General features: G+C 40.8%; 2 protein-coding genes across 10 annotated transcripts in view; both read left to right on the top strand.

Moving 5' to 3' along the window:
• Window positions 1-6004: 6004 nt before the first annotated feature.
• On the top strand, window positions 6005-10714 carry PRXL2C (peroxiredoxin like 2C). Its single transcript, XM_080637659.1, has 6 exons — window positions 6005-6295; window positions 6805-6873; window positions 8388-8441; window positions 8901-9006; window positions 9253-9384; window positions 10009-10714. The coding sequence occupies exons 1-6, from the start codon at window positions 6113-6115 to the stop codon at window positions 10134-10136; spliced, it is 672 nt and encodes a 223-aa protein (XP_080493785.1). The 5' UTR covers window positions 6005-6112; the 3' UTR covers window positions 10137-10714.
• Window positions 10715-13169: 2455 nt separating this feature from the next.
• The window catches only part of CDC14B (cell division cycle 14B), a 49985-nt gene continuing 39466 nt past the window's right edge, over window positions 13170-23688 (top strand). For all 9 annotated transcript variants that reach the window (XR_013958714.1, XM_080637274.1, XM_080637273.1 and 6 more), the window contains exons 1-3: window positions 13170-13454; window positions 21272-21365; window positions 22284-22359. Coding sequence is in view for 8 of the 9 variants with exons in the window: in XM_080637274.1 (XP_080493400.1) it covers window positions 13298-13454; window positions 21272-21365; window positions 22284-22359 (327 nt within the window). In the remaining variant the exon portion in view is untranslated. The remainder of the gene's footprint in view (window positions 13455-21271; window positions 21366-22283; window positions 22360-23688) is intronic.

Here is a 23688-nt window from a genome sequence, read left to right as displayed (position 1 = left end):
CTTCATTAAGAAGTAAAAATCTTCTGAAACAGATTGACATCTTTATTGAAACAAATAACATAATTATGATGCAAACAGCAGGAAGGAAACAGCAAACAGATTTCTTGTTTCAGCACTGGAAGATATAGAAAGAGTCAGATTCTTTAGCTGTAAGCCAAGGATCAGCTCTTAAAGCACCAAGAACAGGGTTCCTGCCGACATCCACACAAACTCCAGAGCCAAAAGGCCTTCAGAGCTGGGTCCTCTTCCTCAGCTCTGGCATGAATTTTACTAGCTGTGGTGGAAGTTTTCATCACTAACACACCAAACATTATTTCTACTGGAGAGGATTTTAAAGAAGGCCTTCTTAGGACAGCCAGCTGGAAAGTTCTAAAGTTCCTGTCAGAGGATTCACATGATGGCCATCAGACACTTCACCTTCAGACTCCTTTTTCTTATTTAAATAATTTATTCAGTAAGGCTTTACTAAATGAAATTAAAGTTTATTTCATCTGAGTCTGGCACATACACCATCTCTGTGAGACACACAGTAACAAGAAATAACTAGGACGTGTTTTAGCCATTTTGAAAGGGTGGAGGGTAGACATGAGCCATGGATTTGTTGTCCTCGGGATACGAGCAGTCAGTCAAGTTTAAGTGTTTGCAAAAAAATCAAATCTACCTCTGTATGAGAATTGGCCTGGGTTCTTAATTGATCCCTCTAGCAAAGAGGCACAAGACATATGTCTGATGTTAAAGAGATGCTACTCTTAATTATATACCAGGAAAGAAATGAGATCTGTTTCAAGTGTGTGCTAAAATCAGCTCAAGTTATTAGCCTCCAGCAAATACATGATACCATTCACTGGCCTTCAGAAGGGAATTCCTAACTACAGCTAAATGTCAATGTTGCCATATTTAAAAGAACCATTTGAACTGAATCCACTGCTAAGTACATACCCTGCTCTTTATGAACACAGATAATAGAAATAGCAGCTGGGAACTACAAATTTCTTACAGTATGCTTTTCCTGAACAAGCAAAAAACAGTAGAGTAGTATGGGGGGGAGAAGGGAGAAAGAAAGAAAAGATTTTAGGTCGTTCTGCTGAAAGTAAAAACAATAAATGGTATCTACAGCTTTCAAGAAAGTTTTTGTTTACCTTGTAAGATATCAGTGCAAGAGTCTTAAATAACAAGGCTTAATCTGATGTGAATGCTTCCTGAGATCAACTTCTCTTTCCTTCACATTCTTCATCTCTTAATCCTCTGATCTAGGCTACACTGTAATTTAAACACTAGAGATAATTAGCTTACTTTCTAAGAGCCTTATTGCTAACAAGATGTAAGACATGTCTGTTTGGCTAGTTTGGGTTACAGCATATCTTTTATTTGCTTTTTGACTGTGTCTCATCCATTTAACTAGTGATTTCTTCAGGTGACAAAATTTCTTCCTCCTGGTTCTTTGAAAGAAGATTCAAACCAGTGACACTCAGAGCAACTAAACAGCATCTTCACATATAATTTACTATTTTTGACACATCATCTCTGTTTTTCATTTGCAGCACACAGAGTAGGTAGCTGCAAAACAAAAATAGATCAAATACAGAGAGCTCTTATTAAATGCATTATAGGCTCTCTCTATGCTTTGAGGCTATATTAACCAAATTGTGGGCATTTCACTTAATGCTGTTATATTCTGGCATGTGGTGAAGTCTGTAGATACTGGTCTTTCTGTAGGGCTTGTATTATAAAATTAAAAATGGAAAACAGGACAAAAATTTTCTCTCCATAAATCACTATAATCACTAAACTATTTTTAATTACATTTACATTATTAGTATTGTGAAACAACAGTTGATCAGTATGCAGCACATACTGACTGCAACCAAACTTGCAGAGCCCTTAGTCTTGTAAGTAATCATAGAATTACAGAATCACAGAATGGTTTGGGTTGGAAGGGACCTTAAAGATCATCTAGTTCCAACCTCCCTGCCATGGGCAGGGACATCCTCCACTAGACCAGGTTGCTCAAAGCTCCACCCAACCTGGCCTTGAACACTGCCAGGGATGGGGCAGCCGCAGCTTCTCTGGGTAACCTGTGCCAGTGCCTCAGCACCCTCACAGCTAAGAATCTGTCTTATATACAGGACAGTACACATTTTACTGCTTTTTAATTACAATAGTTTAAACATTACTTATTCTTAGCTAGCACTTAACATGATGTTTTCACTCTAGAATTGCACGCACTAACTTATTTTTAGCTTATAATAACCATGTTATATCTAGCTATATAATACTTAGACAAATAAGGACAACAAATATACTTGTGCTAAGTAAACAATACATCTTGCAGTAAATTGATAATAATGTGTTGCTTTACAAATACACACCAGATACTCTAGAGAGTGTTTATTATGTTGATATAGGTCACACCTCTTGTTAAGGTATTTTGTTCAGCTGTTGTAAATAAAGGAATTCAGGTTGCATAATTACAGGTGGTATTTTGTTTCACTAGTCAATACAGAACAAGTAAATTATTCCACATCTGTTTGCAATTATTGTTCTTCCTCTTGAAATAGTAGGAATCTGAATTTCTATCCAAAGCACAAAGTAACCCAACCCCTGATCAATTAAATATTAGCTAAGTGTCTCTTTACAACTGTAAACTGCACTGCAGTGAAGAAAGTGACTTGCATCTTGCATGGTCCATTGTGATTAATAATGCCAACGTACTAATTCTCCTTAAAACAATGAAAAAGATATCACTTTGTTATAAGTTATCAACATTTCTATATTTAAGAGCTATAAAAAAAAGAGAAGGGAAAAAAGGGGAAGTTTCCCTAATTATGGCCCACCTCGAGGAACCATATGCTCAGTAGCCTAAACCCTTATACAGTCAGTGTTTTCCGGAATATCAGTAGATTTCTTCCCATGTAAGTCAGTGGAACTCGTATCTGTATTTTTGTTAAGCATACGTATATAAAAGGCTTTACACTTCAGCTTTCAAAAGTGACTGCTAGTTTTGAATGTTTCCTCTTTCAGAGGATATGTCACTGTTTGACTGCCTTTGCCTCTGTTCTTTCTCCGTAAAACTGGGCATGACAGGAATTTATATTTTTATTCTAGCAACACTTAAGAATCAACACCAAAAATTAGAACCATGCTGTTAGAGGGGCTTTAGAGAATGCTCTGGCAAATAGCCTTAGAGGAAAGCTTCTATTCCTCAATTGTATCCTGCTGAAGCCAAGTGTTAAGGACATGCTTCTAGTTTAAGGAGGCCAAATAGCATAAAAGATCCAGGTCTGCAGGCAGTTTCGGCTGGCTTAGTAGAAATGTCTACCAGCTCTCCAGGCAGGCTGGGCTCCTCAGCAATTTCATTTCAAATCAAGTGAGAACAAGCTCTCTGGACTGTAAGCACAAGGTCAGCCTTGTCCAGACTGAGCAGGAGCAGTGTCCTTTGAGTTTGTGACACCACACTGCCCAACTCTTTTCATCAGGAGCCTCAGCCTTGTCCGTGCTCCCAGCCAGAGGCTGTGACAGCAACATCCTGTAGTGGTACAACTGCATCCCCTGCAGGCTCTGATTTCCAGCTGCAGTTGCAAGGGCTCTGGTTCAAGCTGTACTGATGATGACCAAGTGCTGAGCTCTGCCCTTCAGCCCTGCCCAACGCTACCCAGAGGTTATACTGCAGCCGTAACACAGCAAAGTTATGTACTTCAGCCTCAACACAAAGAGCAAAACATGCCAAAAGCGGCCAGCTCTCCCTGATTTTCTATGTCCTGTGGTAGTTAAGGAAAGGAAGGCCATTCCCCCAGTGCAGAGAAGACACAGAGCAGTGCTGCACAGCCCACATTTGGTTCACATTTGCTACTTGAAGAAATCTGTCTGACAGCATAGTATACAGGTAACTGTTAAGTGAACAAAGAAGCCTGATGACAACAACAATGGGGAATTAATGCTGCCCAAATTCTTATAGAATGATAGAATCATTTAGGTTGGAAAAGACCTTTGAGATCACCAAGTCCAACTGTGTCTAGCAGAATCCAAGTTCCATAATTTTTAGAAATACTTTCCCAATTTGAGCTCGTTGCCTTTTAAATCAAAGTCATTGTAAGGGCATACTGGACTGCAAGATCAGTCCTTAAAAGTACACAGCCATAGGCACAAGAAGTGCTTTGCTAACATTCAAACACTGATGCAAAGTATCATTATTACAATCACATGAACCTGGCAAAGCCAGAAGCTGGATCTATATCACAAAATAAACTTTCATTCCTGAAACAACAGGGCTATACTTGTGGCAGGATAGTTTCACCTGTGTGTATGTGCTGGAAACTAGTAAAGAGCTATCAGTCAGGGATCACTTTCTCTCACGTTGTTATTCAAAATGCAGAGCAGTTAACAAGGCACAAAGCATCTTACATGCCCTGAATGCCTTTTTGGCAAGAGTTTTAAAACAGAGGTTTTTTTTATCCCAACTGTAGGGCCAACTGCATTGTACCATCCTGTGTAAATATCTTATACAGAGCTAATTTGACTTTTCAGACATTGTGACATTGGAGAGAACTTCTTTCACAAAGTATTGGAAAGAGAAATGGAGATAATGCACTCTCTCCTAGGGAAGGTCTGGAGCAGAGCGTCAGGGAGTGATAGCGGCTCTCAGGCTGAACAGGAGTCAACGTGATGTTGCAAAAAGCACATCCACAATACCAGTGTATTAAGATACATTATATATAAAGAAAAAATTATAAAATATAAAATAAAAAAATAACAATAAAATATATTAAAATATATTTTATTATATATGTATATATACATATGTATATATGTATATATTAATATATTAATATTAATATATTAAAATATATTATATTTAAAATATAAAATTTATTAAAAAAATAAAAATAAAATATATATAAAGAAAAAATTATATATATATATATTAAGAGAACGTGCAGAGCCAGGATGTGAAGAAAACCTAACACGTAGCCAAGATACTGTGTCTAGGTTTCAGCACTGAACTTTAAGAATGACTGTAACCTTCTACAAAGTCCAGAGGAAATTACAAGGTCAGTACTCTAGAAATTCTAGGAAACATGATATAGGAGAAGAAAGAATTGTTAAAAAACCAAACCAAACAAAAAAAAACACACACACACAAAAAAACCCAATCAACCAACCAAAAAAAAACTGCAGCAAAAAAAAAAAAGGGGGGGGAAAGGGTGAGGACTATTTAGAGTAGGAAACAGATGATCTGGACAACATAGGCATAGTCTGCGTATAGGGGGATTAACCTGTTCTGTGTGCTAACTCCTAGTAATACAAAAACAACGAGCTTAATCCAATAGTTTCAATAACATTAACACTACAGACACTGGGACAGTTTGCCATAAGACATTCTAGAACCAACATCATCAGAGAGTTTCATAAAGGAAAGTAACTTCTGGATATCCCCACAGTCCCATTCCCTATGATGTTTCTTTGCCCGCTGAGAAAAATGCCCTTCTGTTCATAAGCTTTCAGCGAATACAACAATCCAGAAGGCTATGATATTCTCTCTTCAACTGGCTCTTCTTAAGATCGCTTCATTTATTTCTGTGCGCACTGGATGCACTCACACATGCGCTACTCGACATCCTATGCTTGTTACTTGCCAAAGTCTCTTGGAGTTCTGCTTTCCCTTCAATAGGGAAACTGGGTCTGGTTTTTAATGATGCAGCAGCTCGACAGTTCCTCGGGAACAGAATTTTCTGGCTCGCTCAGTCCATGGAAAGGTTTAGCACCCTGCAAAGCGAACCCTGACCTTCAGGCTACAGAATGCTGTCAGTGCTGCAGTTTGCGTACCGTTCCTGGGAGGGTCGGTGTGGTTTTGTTTCGTTTTCCAGGAATAAACCGCACCCTGGCTGCCAGCGAGTTTCGCTATCGGCCTTCCCCCCTTTCGGTACGCGGAGGCCTCAACTCCCCGACTCCTCCTTAAGCGGGACGCGAACGCTGCACGCCGAAGCGCCCGCAGCGGGAAGGAGGCGGTGCCCTGCCCCGCAGCCCCGGCACTTCCTCGGCGCCCCACAGCCCCCGCTCTCTCCGCCGGCCCTTTCCTTCTGCCTGCGCGGCCGGGCCGGGCCTGGAGCGGGCCATGGCGGTGCAGCCGGCGCCCCCCGTCACGCAGCAGGTGGGCAGCGCGCGGGGCTGCGGGCAGCGGCCGGAGCACGGGGAGCTGCGGAAGGCCGCTCGCTGCCTGGTGCAGGACGGCGACGGCCGAAGCATCCCGTTCAACGCCCTGTACAGGGAGCAAAAAGCCATCGTGCTGTTCGTGCGGGTGAGGAGGGAGCGCCTGCCCGGGGGGATGGGTGCGCGGCCGGGAGCCCCTGCCTGCCTGAGGTGCTGTGCGGGGAGTTTGTACAGGCTAGGCTGGAGCAGAGAGAACAGAAAATGCAAAGCAGATAAAGCAGATCGGTTCTGCTTCCAAGAACTCCCATTATCTGGTAAAATGATACAGTGTTTACCTGAAAGGAAATAATCCTTCAACCGCGTGTTTAGGGAAACAAGGGTCGTGTTCCCTCATTTCCCAGCTGGCAAGCCATCGTTCACGTTCCTGAAATATACAGAGATAAAAATACTAGCAAGGTCCCAAGCTCAGTGTCCTTGTTCAGGGTTTGATTAAACCAGAAACCTAAGCCAAATTCGGTGACTTCAGAGAACTTTTAGTACTTCCAGTTCCCAGTTCCTGGTCAGTTCCACAGTGGTTTGTGGCCGCAGTCAGAATCTGATGTTACATTACTATGCAATTACGTCTGTTTCTCACATGTCCAACTGGTTATGTTGCAGAATTTTTTATGTTACACCTGTAAGGAGTATGTAGAGGACCTAGCAAAAGTCCCCCAGTCATTTTTACAGGTAAGTACTCTGCCCTTGATATGTACATCAGGTTGCTGTAGTTGAGCAGATTTGTGATGTCCCACTGCAGGCTTGTGTGAGGCTTAAACCTTGCAGGAATCAAAAAAAGCTTAAAAGAAAGTTAGCACTTTCATTGTTTGCTGCAATACCCATAAGGTGTCTGCCTAGGAAGCACAGGAAAGGATTTATTGCACTACACACTCTCTTGCAGCAGCATTATTTCTCTGTGCCCTATTAGCTCAGTGCTGGTTTTCTCTCTTGTATTCTGAGCAGCTGGACAACATCTGACAGGCGTTTCTTTTAGTATTAGTATGCCCTGGGCAGCTGTCTTCTCCTGACTACTACCTGACTATTGCCCTTTCCATTATGCTGGTACAGCTGACTGATGGTTGTGCTTGGAACAAAATCAGAAAATTGATCTGGATTAAAAATAGTCTCTTTTTCTACAGGTATTTGTAAGCTGCATCAGTTGTGTGACCTGTTCTCCAGGCACCTACACAAACAGGGGAGACATAGTGACTGAAAGGACCCATGGCATGGGTAGGGGTTGCTATAGGCAGGTATTTGTTGGGTGGTAGGAGATATCGGAGAAAGACACTGATCTGCTAAAAATGGAAGGTCAATCTGACTCTTCTAGACTGCTGATTGAAACTCTGTCATATTTTATTTCAACAGCAGCATAGCTGATGACAAGGACTCAGCTCCCTGTTGACAGCAAGCTTTACATGGACTAGGAACCTGGGGATGGAAAGAGACAATTTCCTTGGCAGCTTCCCTTCTCAGGACAGATTTTTCTAAACTGTTCAATCAGTGTTACTCAGAATGGCACTTTCTTAGTTTGGCTGCTCAGATGAATGTATATAGAGAATCAAAACCATCCATGCTTTTCTTAGTGTGAGTATTCTGTTTTTAGGAGGGCTTCTTTTCTTAACAAGCAAAATGTTTCTATATGAGAAAGGCAAGTACTACACCCTAATATTAAAACAGCCTTACGTTTTATTAACCGTTTTACTGGCATCTGAATGAATTTAAGTTCTGGCCTCTATTTTAGACTCAAGCCTAATTTTGGACCTACAAAAGAAGCAGTATGTGCAGATGCAAGTTGTATCTATTAATGGGCATCCATATATGTAAATCACAGATGTATGTGCATCAGTATTTGCATGCTGCTTCTTTAGATGCAGGTGCAACTGAGTGGAAATTCTGAATTTCCAAAATCATTGCAGGTTGCAATCAATTGAAAAGCTGGCACTGCTAATGCTACAGAAAACTTAAAAGTTCACACATCTGCAACTTAAAAGTTATCTTCAAAAATATTTTTTAAATTAATTAATGTAGCTGCTAACTGTGGGTGACAGACAAGTGCAAGCTCCAAACATGTAAGTGATGTTAGTTTCAAGCAATTTTAACTCAGTGATCATTAACTCAGGATGCCAGATTCTGTTAATGCTTTTGCACCCATGCAGAAACAGCAAGTTCCTCTTTACAGTTTCAATGCCAATGTTTTGTTCTAGGAGGCAAATGTGAGGCTTATAGTTATTGGACAGTCATCTTACCATCACATCAAGGTAAATAGTCATTCAATATATTTTATCCTCTATTGTGTCTTAATGGTTTGCATTTAAGGAATCTTGCTCTGAGTGAAAAGATGGTCATTTGCAACCACAGGAAAAAAAGAAGACGGTTTTTTTTCATGAAGCAATTCTAAAGGTAGTACATGAAGAAAGCAAAGAGTGCAAATTTTCTGTTTAAAAAAAGCTGGGCCTTACAAAGGAAACAATTTTCTGAATGTTCCTTTCAGGAAACATTTCACTGGAAGTTTTGTTTTAGTAAAGGCTTCAGGGATAAAACTTTTTTGCCTGTATTTTAACATGACAAATTTACAGGTTTCCAAATCAGGAGTGGGAAGGGGAAGGGAGCTGGGAGAACGGCAGGGTGTCAGTATTTTTCTACTGTCAGTAGATCCTAACTAGTTACTATCTTAACCTTAAAAAAATTACTTTTTCTTGTATGCATGTATTTTGCAGCCCTTCTGCAATTTAACTGGGTATACACATGAAATGTATGTAGATCCACAAAGGGAAATTTATAAAACTCTTGGCATGAAAAGAGGTGAAGGTAGTAACATATCAGGTAAGAATAACTTTCTCCCCTTGTTTGGACTAACACAGAACAAGACCAGAATGCTCTGATAAAATGATATAATCACAATGTAAATAGGAAAGGAGTTGCCCTTCATCTCGCCTCTTGTAGGCTGTATTTTTTCAAAGTGCTGGTGGTCAGAAAACTCAGAACTGTTTGTAGTAGCTGTTCAGTTTTTGTTGTCCTCCTTACATACTTTTGAATTTTAGATAACAAATATTTTGCCTTTTGGTTCAGTGCGGAGCCCTCATGTGAAATCAAATACACTCCTGGGAAGCATTAGGAGTATGTGGAGAGCAATGACTGGCCCAGCTTTTGATTTTCAAGGAGACCCTGCTCAGCAGGGAGGAGCTTTGATTTTAGGCCCAGGTAAGCTGCTTTGTTTTGTGTGAAAGTTACAATATTCTCCTCCAGCTCTTCACTTTAATCCCAGCATCTCAGCTGCTGTCCCTGTGCATCCCAAGGAGATCTGAACTGTGTGATTTGTTAGCTGAAGGAACCTGTGGAAATGTCATGGTGTAGTCCCACCTTCCATAGAGATGGCGCAAAGCTGATCACGGTCCTGCAGGAATTGATAGGAGTGCTGGTAGAACAACTGTCTTGAAGTTTTGAGGGTTTTTTTGACATTGTGGTGGTCACCTACATCATGCTTTCACATTTGATTCTAGCCATTTAATATGTGTTTTAGTAGAGGAATAATGCATGAATGAGGCGGGGGGCTACAACATGACACAGTCATCACATCTTTAGGAAACGTCGTGCTACAGCAGATTTAATTCAGTTAGATGCCTCAATGTTCCTTGCTTCTATAACCTCATTAAAAAAAACCCTAACCTTTGTCATTGTTTACAATACAGTATACTATGCTATGTACAGAGCTAGCACACATTTGTATAAGAACTAGCAGAAAATCAGAATGCTTCTTTGAGTTACTTACACCTTTGAATAAATATTTTATTCAACTATTTACATGTTATTCTCATTCCATTCCAGGCAATGAAGTTCATTTTGTGCACCTTGATAAAAACAGGCTGGATCATGTTCCCATTAACACAGTTTTGCAGCTGGCAGGAGTTAAAACAGTAAATTTCACAAACCAACCCCAGATTATTGACATATGATACTGACACAACATATTTATTTATTTGTACACTACAAGAACAATTTCCTGGTGATGTTCCACCAGCATCAGTACTGTTGTGTCTTTATGGGTCATCTGTAACCTTATGTAGAAAATCAGAGCACAAAACAAACTACCTGGCAGTGAGGATGGACACAGAAGTGCTATTTCCATTGCACGCAAGATAAAACCAAAAAGACAATTGAGGCTTATTGGAAAAAATAAAATCCTGTAGTGCATTATTTCCTTAATCTTGCTCCTGTATTTTTTAAAATCTTTGTTCAAGATGCACTAAACTAAAAAATCTGGTTTTGCTCAGGAAGAACTTGGGATTCTCACTTCAGCAGATCACACTGGCTTTCAACCCAATACTTCTCATCAGTGTTTTAAAGCTTCTATCACCGAGTGACACTCGTGTATTAAAGTATACCTTGAAAAATCATGGTTTCAAACACTGGCACTTAAGCTTATGCCTACCTTTGCATATGGCACTGGCAGACATTATGAAATACATTTTATAGTTTTAAATAAATAGTTTAAATAAATCATCTGTTGTCTGCAGTTCATTTGTGTCATACAAAAAGGTGGGTCCATAAAACCAGGGAGAGGTGTGCCTTAAATATATTTCTCATCGGATTGTTGCGTTTCGAGTAGGCTATAGGTAATTACTTCTTTTCCTATGAAGATTTGTAGCACAGTAGTCTCCCTTGTATGTATGTACTTTCTCTCAGAGAAAGAGGTCTCTGAAAAAATGTCCTTGGTTATTTCTGTCCTAGACAACTGAGCTAAGGACAGTTGGGCAGTGAGTATTTTGGCTTGCAGTACTGTCAGATTTCATTTTTCTAGAAATGTCTATGTTCAGAATCTAGTTTTCATTGAAGTAGATGTGCCCTCTTTTTTTGGCCAGATGAGCCACTTCTTTTCAGTAATTTAACACAGACTGTCCAGAATTTATGGAGGAGCGTATCCTCCTCTGCAGTTTCTGATCTTTGGCCTTCACTAAAATGCTACTAATCATATGTATCTTACCTGCAAATTCTCTCCCCTTTTAAGCTTTAACAGGAACTCAACTGCAAAATTGTGTTCTATGAAGGGGTTTGTCCCTGCATCATTAAGGTCACTGGCAGGCCCAGAGCAAGCTCTGGAGAGCTCTACCATTAAGAGCATGTGAAATTAAATGCAGTGTTCCTTGACAAAAAATAAAGGGCTTGCTTAAGAAACGTGATGCTACTGGGCAATGTAATGCCATTAAAGGTACTACACCTTAGCCTCTTATTACATACACGTTTTGATACAGTGTGTTTAGAAGAAAATGTAGAGCTACTGTGCTCAGTTCTCTGCTGTGACTAATCAGCACTCAGCACACGGCTAAGCAGTCTTGTGCAGACTGAACTGGTTTGATGTCAGGGCTGGCTGGAGGCTTCCTCAGAACTCAGTGTAACTGACGAGCAGCTGAGGCTCACCACAGAGTAAAGTCCGCTTTTTGTGAACTGCTGCCTGCACATTCATAAATAAGAAGCTGCCCTCTCGCTCCAGTGCTCCCTCCACCTACTGAGCATGTCTGAAAGTCTGGAATGCAGCTGCCTCTCTGCTACGTAAGCCACAGCAGAAAGCAAGCTAGAAAACTGGTGTTATGTTTATAAAACGAAGACAAGACATGCAGAAAATGTAAATTCTTTTCACACAGAAAGAATGCTATTTTTCATATTCAGTTTATTTACAGTGTTTTCACTCTGCTTCACTTACCTGATCATCATTGCCAAGCACAGACTTTGGTTTGTTTTGCAATCATTTCACTTGCATATTCTCGGAGATTTTGATTTTAAACAAAGTGTTTGGCTACATGTTTTTCTGCTTGTTTTGCTTACAGTAGAATTAATATGCAGTGCTAAAAGTTCTATTGCCGCTCATACATTAAATAAAACTAACTGTAGCTAAAGGAACTGTGGACTTTTAAAAAGGATTGGAATTAATGAAGTTGTAGTTTGACAGCTCTGTAGTCTGAAGTCATCCGCACTCACTGTTTCAATACTGACAGGAACCATACCACAACCTCTGTGTTACCCCATCAAAATCACTTCTTCAGAAAGATTCAGAGAGTGCAGACAAACAAAACAAGGGAAGAAGGCACAGAGGAGGATCCTGCAGAAGAGCAATCCTAATTTGGGCCACAGCTCTACAAAGGTCACTGGTGCTCTGTGATAAAAATGATTCCCACGTGCACAGTGAAAGGGAACTGTGGCCCCATTCATCCATGGGAGAAATGCGTTTCAAAGCGTCAGCAGAATTTTAGGTCTCTAGTGTCATTTAGAAAAGTTAGCTACAAAGCGCAAAGTGGAAAACAGTGGGAGAATAACACTGACTTCATACTGATGGCAGGATACTTCAGCAGGGGCTTTTGTCATGGCCAATTAGACAGAGGTGGGGAGGGCGCACTTTTCCGAAGTTGTTTTAACTAAACGCTTGATTTATTCCAACTTAAGATAAGTTTTAAGGAATCATTGCACCTGAGAAGCAGGCTCAAGCCCCGCTGGTTCAAACTTTCCAGATAAATCCGTTCCATGACCAGACTAGAACACGGCTGCACCCACGGGGCCGGTTTCAGCTGGCGTTACTCGATGTCATGTCCCCGTGGGACCCTCGTTTGTCACGTGTCGCGACAGGCACCTGGAAGGCCGCGACGCCTCAAGATTCGCAACCGAACACCGCCGGTTCCAAAGGCGGCGGCTGCACCCGGCGCAGGCGCTGCCGGTCGCTGCTGGGGCGCGGCCCCCTGCCGCCGGGTACGGCCGCCGTCTCCCCTCTCCACGGCAGCAGCTCCTCACCGCAGCGCGCGCCCCGCCCCACCTGTTACAGCAGCCACTATGACATCACCGTCCCCACTGCTCCGCGCTGGTGACGCCACACCGCACTGACCCAATCAGAGGCGGGGGAGTGGGGGGGGGGGGGGGGAAGGAGTGCCGGGAGCTGCCGCCGGCTCCGGGTGGGGGGGGCCGTAGGTGCATGGGGCGGCGGGAGGGGGCGGTGTCCGGGGAGGTGCATCAGCCGTCGCCGCCGTCGTGGGGTCCCTCCCCTCCGGCGGCCCGAGTCCCGGGGGGAGCGGCGCGGCGGGGATGAGGAGGGCCGCCTCGCACCCACCATAGCGGCGCGGCCGCCTCCGCCATGAAGCGGAAGGGCTGGTCCGAGGCCCGGCGCCGGGCAACCCCGGCCCCACCGGCTCTGAAGAGAACTCGGGGAGCGGTGTCGCGGGCTGCGGGGGGCGAGGTGGAGCTGCGGCAGCCACCCCCCGCCACACCGGAGACCTGCTTCAGGATCGCTGGTGAGGGGGGCGTGGCGGGAAGAGCTGGCGCGGGCGGTGCGGCGGGAGAGTTGAGGCACAAGTCGGGGACGGGGCGGGGGGCGAATACAGCCGTCCTGTCCCGTCTCGTCTCGTCCCGTCCCGTCCCGCTCCGTCCCGCCCCCGGCGTTGGCCCCCGGTGGGCAGCGCGGCCGCGGGGTTGGAAAACTTGTCCTAAGCGCTGATCCGGGGCTGTCCCCGCGGGAACCCCTGCGCGGTTGGCCGGCGCGTCTCCATCTGTGCGATGGGTCAGTTCTTGCGTCTCTCTGGCGTTCCACGCAGCGAAGTGTTCTTGGAAAATGCATCGGTAGTACAGCCAGCCTTCTAGAGGAAGGAATGCCGTGGTTTTTTAATAACTCTATCTGTACCGAGCAGTTGCCTTGTGCGGTGTCTTTTTCTGCTTGTGAAAGAGTAAAGGAAAAATACATTTGAACCAGTAAAATATATTTCGGGGGTGCCTGGTGGGAAGTAACATCCGTTTCTCTAAATTGGGAATATGTATCTTTCTTCTAATGTTCGCTCTCTGGCTAACGGGTAAAATAATGGACAAGCATCTAGCCTCTTCTTGACACTTCGAGTCGCAGCAGCTTCTGCAGGCAGGTCTGCTCAGTGTCGTCCGTCTTTTTCATGGCCTGCTGCTTTGAGCAGTGCTTTGTTTTGGCACAGGAGCCCACCTCTGTGGAAAAGCTGAAATGGTTCTGGATTTATGTTCTGAGTTCCTGAGCTAAAAGACATGCTCGAGTTTCGCTTGCCTAAAAGTAAATAAAAAAAAAATAAATTTACTTTTTATGTCCTGTGTCAGAATCTGAGAGTGGTGATATTTAAGAAATAAGCCTCACAATCTGCTTCTCAGTGAAGGACGTGGGAGATTGTCTGTGGACAGATAAAGCAAAAATGCAAAGAGCAAACATGGTCTAAAGGCACAAGTCTTACCTGTGCCAAGAAACAGCATTCCTTAAATTAATGAGTGTGTCTGCTAGATAACAGTATGTTTAGAAAACCGTCAGATTTTGTTTTGAAAACTGGGTATAGCAATGCTATCAAGTGTGTAAGCTCCCAAAGCATACGAGATTCCTCTTTTTAGAAAGCGCTCAGGCTGCCAGGGAGCAAAATCCTAAAAATTCCAGCTTAAAATACAGCATTTTAGGCCTACTCTACACAGAAAAACATAGTGGTGTACTTACATGCAGAATCCTAATGCTGCAGTAACTCCATGTGTGTATTTTTCTGTAACTGCAACCATTTATATGGGAAATGATGGTGGTACAGTTGAAAGGTTAAATGTAGAAACGTCTCATTTGGTAGGTGATGACACTCTGATGTCAAAGTAGTTTCACTGCCTAGAATACTGTGTAGCCCTGTCCAGCTGGGATCTCCAGCAAACAGGTCTGTCTAACTATCTTCCTGCAGCAGTTGCTTGGATCTGATAATGCACGTCTGGCATCAGCAGGCCCTTAAATTGCTGTATTTTCTCCTCCAAATAAGTGTTCACCCAGTTAATACAGTAGAGCAGCTAGACATTGACATTTTTTTAACTTCAGTGGGATTTCAACATGTGCACATAGTATAACAAACTTGATTAAATGCAATAGATTGTTACATTTAATAATACTTAATTTTGTCTTGATCTTATTGCACAGAGTGGCTGCTTTTTACAAGCTGCTAATAATGGAAATATTCTAGTCTAATTTTTTATTGCACTGTTATGTCACGTGTATTTTTTAAATGAATAAGCTCACAGTCTTACTCAGCTGTTTTAGAAGTTATTTCAAGTTTTGAACTGTCAGTTCTGCCTTTTCATAATGCAGTTCTGAGAAATGAATTAATAGTTCTGGACTGGAGATAGATTAAAGTATAAGGCCTTATTCTTGCAAATGGACACACTGGTGAATATTTTGGCCTCTTTAAAGGCTGAGAGATCTGTGTTAGCTTATCTACTTACAGAAACAGTGCCAAATTCATTAAGAACATTGCAGGCTACCTTTATTTTCCTTCCTAAAAGAGGCAGAAAACAAAGCCAAATAGCTGTAGAGATTTATGGATCTTTTCTTGTGTGATGTTCCTTTCATAAATGGCAAAATTTTTAATCCATTATTTGCATGGGTTTCATCCTCAAAACACCTACAGTAGTTATTGCATTTCCTAATAAATTATATGAATTAGTCATATGTCAGGATAATTTTTAATCAGAATAATGTCAATATTTTTGCTCAGGAAAATTCTTCTTGTAAGAAGTTGCTCATTTTTGTCTGTTAAGCTGTGTGGTAAGCCTTAACATTTTCTCTTTGTCAACTAATGCATGAGGCTTGCTGGTATGAATTCAGTTTGCTGGAAAATAATGCATTTCTTCTGTTCATTAGAAGCATATTCCCATATCCTTCTGATCTCTGGAAGAAGTAATTTATATGATCTAAAGAAAATGTCACAATTCTCTGTGTGATGCTTTAAAGCTGTTGGTTTCTTTTCCTTGACTGCTTTTCTTTGACATTGCTCTGATTTCATTAAAAAACATTTTAAAGAAGATAAAGAATTACAATGCATAAACCTCATGCAAAAGGTGTGTGTTTCTCTCTTACCTATTTTCAGTAGTTAATTCTAAAATGAAGCAACTACAATAGCTATACATGGAATTAAATTTTAAGTGATATAATACCATGAGGCATTTCTTGACGTTTGTTCTCCTGATATATATATATATATATATAGTTTGTTTAAAGTGAGGAACTAGTATCTTGAAGGGTGCTGTATGCCTTTTTTTGCATTGTAATTCTTTTACTTACAGTGCCACTTGGAGTTTTTATAAAATAGCTTTCAGTTTAATACATTCATTGATTGGTGGGTTTGGAGTTTGGTTTTGGTTTTTTTTTTTTTCCTTTTGTGGTGGTGGTGTTTCGTTTTTTTTTTTCCAAGCCATTGAGTTATCTCTTTTTTTTCCAGCACTGCTGGCTGGTCATTAGAAACTTCGTGTATTATGTAGAAAACTATTTTCTGAATGCTAAGGACACTTCTACTGAATATCATCAAGCTTTCCAACATTCTGGCTATCAACACTTTCAATTAGTTTTCATTATACAACTCTCAGTACAAAAGCTGCATTTACTGTTTAATCAATGTGATCTCTCTTATTTGTGAGTATTTTTCAAAGTTATGATTTTAAATACGAGTTTAAGGCTTTCAGCATATAATGCAGAACTGAAAATGCATGAACATACATAAAGTAGTCCTTTGTATCAGACTGCAGCAGCAGAGTGCAAGGTCTCTACTTGAGTAAAGTGACAAGAGTGTTGCTGATCAGTCATGGCATGACCCTGAAAATATTTTTTTTTTTCATAGTTTTCTGTTAAATAAGAAGTTTCTTTAGGTTTTTTGTGTGCTTTCATTTTCTTTTCAGAGGCCAGGCTGTTGTTCTAATTGCCAACTCTATCATCACTTAAATTTGAAATACCATAGTGATGAGTGAAAGAACCTTTTCAAGGATTGAATGACTTAAAAGAAATTTTGCTTTTCGTCTTGACATTGCGGCAGAATTTGTCTTTTATGCTTTCTCATGTGTCTTTGTGATATTTTGGAGTGTTTTAAATCAAACACAAAATAATACCATGTGCCAACTCTGAATTTAGAAGTACACTCCTCTTGCAATAGTGAATAACTCTCTGGCTACATTCTTGGTAATTCAAAACAGACTTACGTTGTTTTTTGTTGTACTCTCAGTCTCCTCTGAATTTCTCATCTGAGGCATCTGCTTAACACTAAAAGTGTAGAATTTATCTTTCTATAAAATAATCTTTGCTGATCATATGCAGACTTGTCCTTCAGTGAGTGCCTTTTAGTATTTAGTTGTCTCTTAGAATCATAGAATTGTTTAGGTTGGAAAGGACATTTAGGATCATCAAGTCCAGCCATAACTCTTGAATTACTGAAAGGCCTGTGCAGCAGATACCAAGGAGCATCAGGCTTATTCAGAGTAAAAGGAAGGAGATTGTTTTGTCATCTCTGTATTCACATTACATGATCTTGAAGTGGTAGCTCTCAGTTTCTCATAGAACACTGTAGATCTGAAAAGCAAGCAAAATGTTTATCCTCCTGTATGCACACTGCAATCGCATAAGTGCATGATTATTATAGCTTGTGTAGACATGCTGTAATGCAGGCTCATTTTGCTGTACGTTGGATGCTTACTCAAATTAATTGCCTACAGTGTCTTCCATGTTTCTGTATTGTAACTGTTTTGTTATATGAGGCTAACAAAATTAAGTGTAATTGAAGTATATCTAACATACTGCAGTCATATCTCGTAATTGCAGTGCAGATGCAGCTTGTAAGGCAGTGAGCCCTACTCTCAGAGTTGATTAGAAATGTCTGCTGTAGTTTGATAGTTTTAGGATGCCTATTTATCAGAAATTTACAGGAATCTGGAAGTGCTCAAGCACACTATGTGTGAGTGAAATACTAAAAAGCTAAAATTAGCAAAGGAAGCATAGAAATAATAAAATTGAAGCCCTGCTCCTGCAGTCCAAATCTTTGAAGAGTCCTAGTGAAAACAATTCATCAGTGCTGTGGTGTATTTTATGTATAAACCCTCATCCTGCAATCAGGTCCTTAATGAAGGAACTCTCCTTCCTCAGCATGTGTTTCTCCTAAAAAAAAAAATTAAAAAAATCAAAAAAATCAACATATTAATCCTTGGCTAAACAGAAGTGGTGAACCTCTGGTAAAAACAGACGCGGTGAGTAATGCAGCATTTGTCTCATATCGAACTGGTAAGCCAGTGGAAGGGTAAATACACTTATGGGAAAGGACTTCTCCGTGTTGTTCGTTTCTAAAATCATGTTAAAAAGATGGAGGCTGCTGTTTACGTAATAGAGAGCAATTGTTAGTGGTGCATAGGAACAGACAGCTTGTCAGGATATTGGCGTTTGACACACACTTCTCTTATTGTGAGGTAGTTCTGTAAATTCATTACATTCTAGTTTCTTTCAGGTGTTTCAAGAATAGCAACCACTAACATGATCCAGGGATACCAGTGCAAATTGAATGGCAACAGCAGTTTGAAAGCCCATATACACTGTTCACTCAAGATAGGAATTCTTATTTTTGTTAGACATTTTGCAAAAGCTGCAGAGAATTTTCAGGAAAAGTGGGAGTGCCAAGGAAGCAAGTGATTCTATTACTTCAAATCCTGTTTAGGAGCAAAATGTGAAATTATTTTAGGTCTTCAGCCTGGGCACATGTATTTATTTTCATTTTGATCTTGCTTTTGGATTTGAGGATTTTGGATTACTTTTTGTGCAGTGCTTTTCCATACTTTCAGAAGTGATGTAAAGTTTAGGTGAAGAAGCTGGTGTGCAACGAGGTAGTGTATCAGTTTGAGTTCTACAGCCACCCAATTGTATCCATTCTGTGGTGCTGCCCAGGCTTTGATGATGATGTTATTTGTATACAGGCAGAGCTCAGTGTAAATCTGTATCTAAAAGACAGATGCCATGGAGGGAAGAATTCTCCCAGTGTATTTGCACTGTTAACCCCCAGTAGGCCGGTTCAATGAGCGAACTCAGAGAAAACTTTAGTTGTGAGGAACCTGGTGGCAGCTAGCTATTAAACCAGTTTAGAAGTGGTGTGAAATTATAGCTTGGGGCTGTAGTGTGACATGTGTTTAATCTAGCAATGCCAATTTAAACACAATCCCTAGATAACGTATCCTCTCAGTTCTCCTTTCTGCTTCCTCCTTTGCCCTCAGTCCTCTTCTCCCCTGCAATGTTAGCTCTGATTCTCAGGGTGGAGAGAAATAAGTTGGGGTTTTCTTGGTGTTTTTTAGTTGTTTGGTTTGGTTGGTTTGTTTGGGGTTTTTTAGGGTTTGGGGGGTTTTTTGTGGTTTTTTTTTTTTTTTTAGGGAGCATGGTGATTTTTTTGTTTTGTTTTGTTTTGTTTTGTTTTGTTTGTATATTTTTTTAATATTGTGCTAGGATACCTGTTACAGTTTCTGATTCACACAAATACACCTTGACACAGCACAGGGAGTAACAATGGTGGGAACAGATGAAAGGGAGATGTAGGAAGCAGGGGCTCCCTCCACCCCCAAAGTATTGGCCTAAACACTTTCTCAGAAGTGCCTCACTGTGAAGCATTTTCCCGTAGATTATTTTGCATGTAGTTGTGGTATCAGTGCACTTTCTTCTCCACGTATATTTCTCTTTGTTGGGCCAGTTTAGTAACTTCTTAAAAAAGCACAGCGTTACTCTAAATTTTATCCTTTGGCTCTTTTTCAGGAGGTGATTTGGTAAATGCTGGGAGGTACAGAAGTTCTTAAGCAGGTAAAGCACTTCCCAGCTAGTACTGCAGCTGCTGTGCTTACATGGATGGAACTATTAGAAATCAGATAAGCAAGTCTGGCGTCTTGCTTCTGCTGAGAGTAAGGAAGGAGGTGCCTGACTTCCTTAGGAGTTACTGTACCATCCCACTGGTTGTACCTGACCTGTAAACGTTTAAGCCAAACCATTCACATCAGCCTTCTGTTCTACTGAAATGTGCATTTAGCAAATGCACATTTTTTGATGGTGTTGCCTGTCTTTACCTCACCAAGATACTGCCATACATAGCAGAGGACTGGCCATGCGAGTGTTGAAATGCAGACATGGGGACCCCTGTTGTGGCATCCTTTACCATGTATTTTCAAGATACAAGTAATGATTTGCAAGTACTAGTCATGGCGGATTTTGTTTTGAAGCATGAAGTGATATTTTTTTTTCTCCCCCTGCTTTCTGGAAAAGGAGGTACAACTTATCACAAATTACTCTTTGTGTTTATGTTTATATGGAGGTGATCTGGTTTGATATGTAATACATATGTGCCAGGCAACTTATTCACAAAAATTGAAGTCTTCTAGGTTTGAATTCTAATCCAAGTATTTTGTAATGATATTTTTGCCGCAGGAGGAAGAGAAGTGTTCCTGTGGTGCTGCAAGACCTCAATTTTTACTGACCAATTACCACAAGCACAGCAATTTACAGCAGTGGCACATTCAGTGTTTAAAGTTCACTCCCCTCTCCATAAAAATAATTTATACCTATGTGAATACCTACCCCGGCATTTTTTTTCCCCTCAGCTCAGAGAAAGCCAGGGCAAGCACAAGGTGCCTCCTGCCTGTGTGCAGGAAGGCTTTGAAGGGGTAGCTGGGGTGGGGATACGGATGGGGATGTAGATGGGGATGTCTAGGTGGTGCTGTCATAGGAATCAGTGGGCTGGTGCTTTGCTCCCTCGCATCCCTCCAGCATCTGTCACCTGCAGCTTTTAATTGCACGCCACTACCATCAAAATCAGTGTTTTACAGGAAGGTGGGAAATGCCTGTCTTGGCGCAAGCACGCTTTGCTGTTTAGTTTGTTGTAGGTGCTCTGAAGTGCTGAGGGATTTGTGGCTTAGCTGGGGCTGTGTATGTGTTGATATTTGGAGTGCAACAGGTGGGGTCTGTCGTGAAAAGGAGGTGGGTCTCTGCTCTGTGCGTGGGTGCAAGTCAGGCTCCTGCTGTATTAAAGTTGTCAAACAAGTAGCCTTCCTGGGAACACTTTGGGAAAGAACACTAAAGAGCTGTGGATTACGGGAACACTGCTGAGCAAAAAGCCTCAGTCTTTGTGTACCTTTTTCTTAACACTGGAGAAATAATAATATCTAGTTCAGTAACACTTAAAAGAAGATTTGGTGCATTCTAAACCATTTTAAGCCATTCTCTTGACAGGTAGTACTTCAGACTTTCAGCAGAAAAGTGTGATGTTTATAAAAGCGTTACATTTTTCTTGCATTTCAGATCGCCTTTATTTTGCAATTCTCTGCCAAAAACCAAAGAGTGGAGCTGCAAATACCCATTATTTCTGCATAGATGATGAATTTGTGTATGAGAAGTAAGTACAGACTTTTTTCCCCCCTGTTTTTTACTGAAATAAATTAGAATATCAGCAATGAGGAACCAGTCTAATTGACATTCTGTTTTTAAATGTAGCTGAGAGAAACATACCATTCCCATTACAGAACTAATTACATGAGTTTGGTCCTCTCAGACTTATCTGCCATGATGATTTATATCCTTAGAATGGCTTCTTGGCTTCCCATCAGGATTTCTTCAAAATCCTTTCAAAGCAGAAGCTTTCATTGTACCCATTCTTATTAGAAGACAGAGGAACATGATACAACAATATATATTCAGAAGTGCGCACTGGACTGCCAAGCTGAAGGGGTTGTCTTTGGTTGCTCAAGTATTAAGTGTAATGTCCAAACTTTCTGGAATAAGGGAAAAAACTGGCAAAATCAACTCCAGCCTTTATGAGCTGACAATGGATATATTATTTCCCCTGTAGTGAACAGTGTATGCCTCTGTATGTGATCTGGAATGCTGCTAATTCTTCAAATATTTTTGACCAAGGGCGTGCTTACTGTTTCTGAAAGTACTAATCAATCTTTATTCTCAGCATTCACTCTTCTTGAGCAATATAATTGCCTTCTTTTAAAGTAAAGTTTTTGGGTTGCTTTTAAAATACAGTTTCTAAACTGATGTCACAGGGTGATACAGTATGAAGAATTTTTCGAACCTCAAGTATTTCAGTTTGGTTTTGAGTGGTGGTGTGTGGAAAACAAAGCTGTAGTCCCTATTTAGACATGACAAAACTGTTCCCTCCAACAGAATAGTATGTTTGAGAAAAGGTATTTTTGGTTTTACAGCAATGCACATGTCATATATACTACTCCTTGCTTTGTTCATCTGATGTAGGAAAAAAAAGGGCATTTACAGAGGTCATTGCAATTTTTCCTCTTTCCCCTACCAGCTTCTATGCAGACTTTGGACCACTCAATCTGGCAATGGTCTACAGATACTGCTGCAAGCTAAATAAGAAATTAAAGGTAACACTTGAGTGTTTTTATTTAATGTTCTCGACTTTTCTAAAGAACAGAACCAAATGGACGAAAAGTTTGTGTTTTGGTTTGGTTTTGTCCAGGTGCATTCCTGGGTCCCTAATCCATTAAAGCTTTGAATATAAATGCCAAATTTTATCAAGGTGAATTTAGGGAGGATCAGGAGCGAAAACCCACTTACTTTTAAGATCCAGAAGATGCACCGCTGTGGCAGTAACTAATTTTAAGCTTCTAAAAGATCAGTTGCTAAATGGGCACAGACTTCTTTAAATGAAAAGCTCCCCTCCTGGAATTCATTCTTCTTGGAAATCTGCCAGTATTGAGTGAGCTTGAGGGTGAAGTGCAGCACATTTTTATTTGAGATTGGTTTTGTTTGACTTGGGCTTCTCTTCTGCTCCTGACATCTCTTTGATAAGAAGCAACATTTGATCTTTGATAGCATTTATGGCATTGTGCTGACGGGGAGTGCCTTGCTGCTGTTGCAGATTATCTTCACTGAGGGGTGCTCAGCAATCTTTGGGATTGAGCTCTTGATAGAAAATAATGTTTTTTAAAACAGAGAGTTCCTATATTAGTTAACATGAATGACTTCAAGTTAGTTGACCTCTCACAGATGTTTGAGTATAAAACCTGTCAGGCAGATAAAAAAGCTTATTAGCATTAATGTGGATCACAGTTTGCCTCTTCAGAAACGCTTAGAACTTGAAACTGCCACTGAACTGTGAAAATTGGGACATGTACAAAACATTATAGTTTAACAGACTTCTTCTTTTTCTTTTTTTTTTTTTCATTCATTCCTTGATGTTTGTCAGTGATACTAGTTTGCATAATTCAGACCTGCTTTATCCCTGTGGCGCTGTGAACCGTTTTGTCAGTGACTAGATTCTCTTGATTTTTGAGTACAGGATGCTCAGAAGCAACACATGTCTGTATTATAATACCTTTGAGTGTCTTGGATGTGATACTGGAGGGGCATGTTGGGATTGCTGAGCACATACTACTGCTGCTGATCTGGCATTTGTTTTGACTGTATTGAGTAGTATCTAAGCAAGTAACACTGCTATTTAAATAGTGACATTTTATGATTGCTTAGCATTTGATCAAAGTATACAAACACATCAAAATTTGTTTCAAAGACCAGTTAGGGGATAGTTTTTTGCTGTCATCATAGATACAAGTGTCTTTTCTATTGGCAGTACCACTTCACTCTCTTCTAAGGTAATTGGAGAAAGCCAAGGTGAAATTTTTAAAAACATATTTATGATAAAGTTTAAAAATACTTTTAAAATATTTTAATCTAAGCATCTATTTTTCAGT

Source organism: Psittacula echo (genome assembly GCF_963264785.1).
Source record: "Psittacula echo genome assembly, chromosome: Z".
Classification (NCBI taxonomy): Eukaryota; Metazoa; Chordata; class Aves; order Psittaciformes; family Psittacidae; genus Psittacula; species Psittacula echo.
This window is presented reverse-complemented; position numbering and strand designations above follow the sequence as displayed.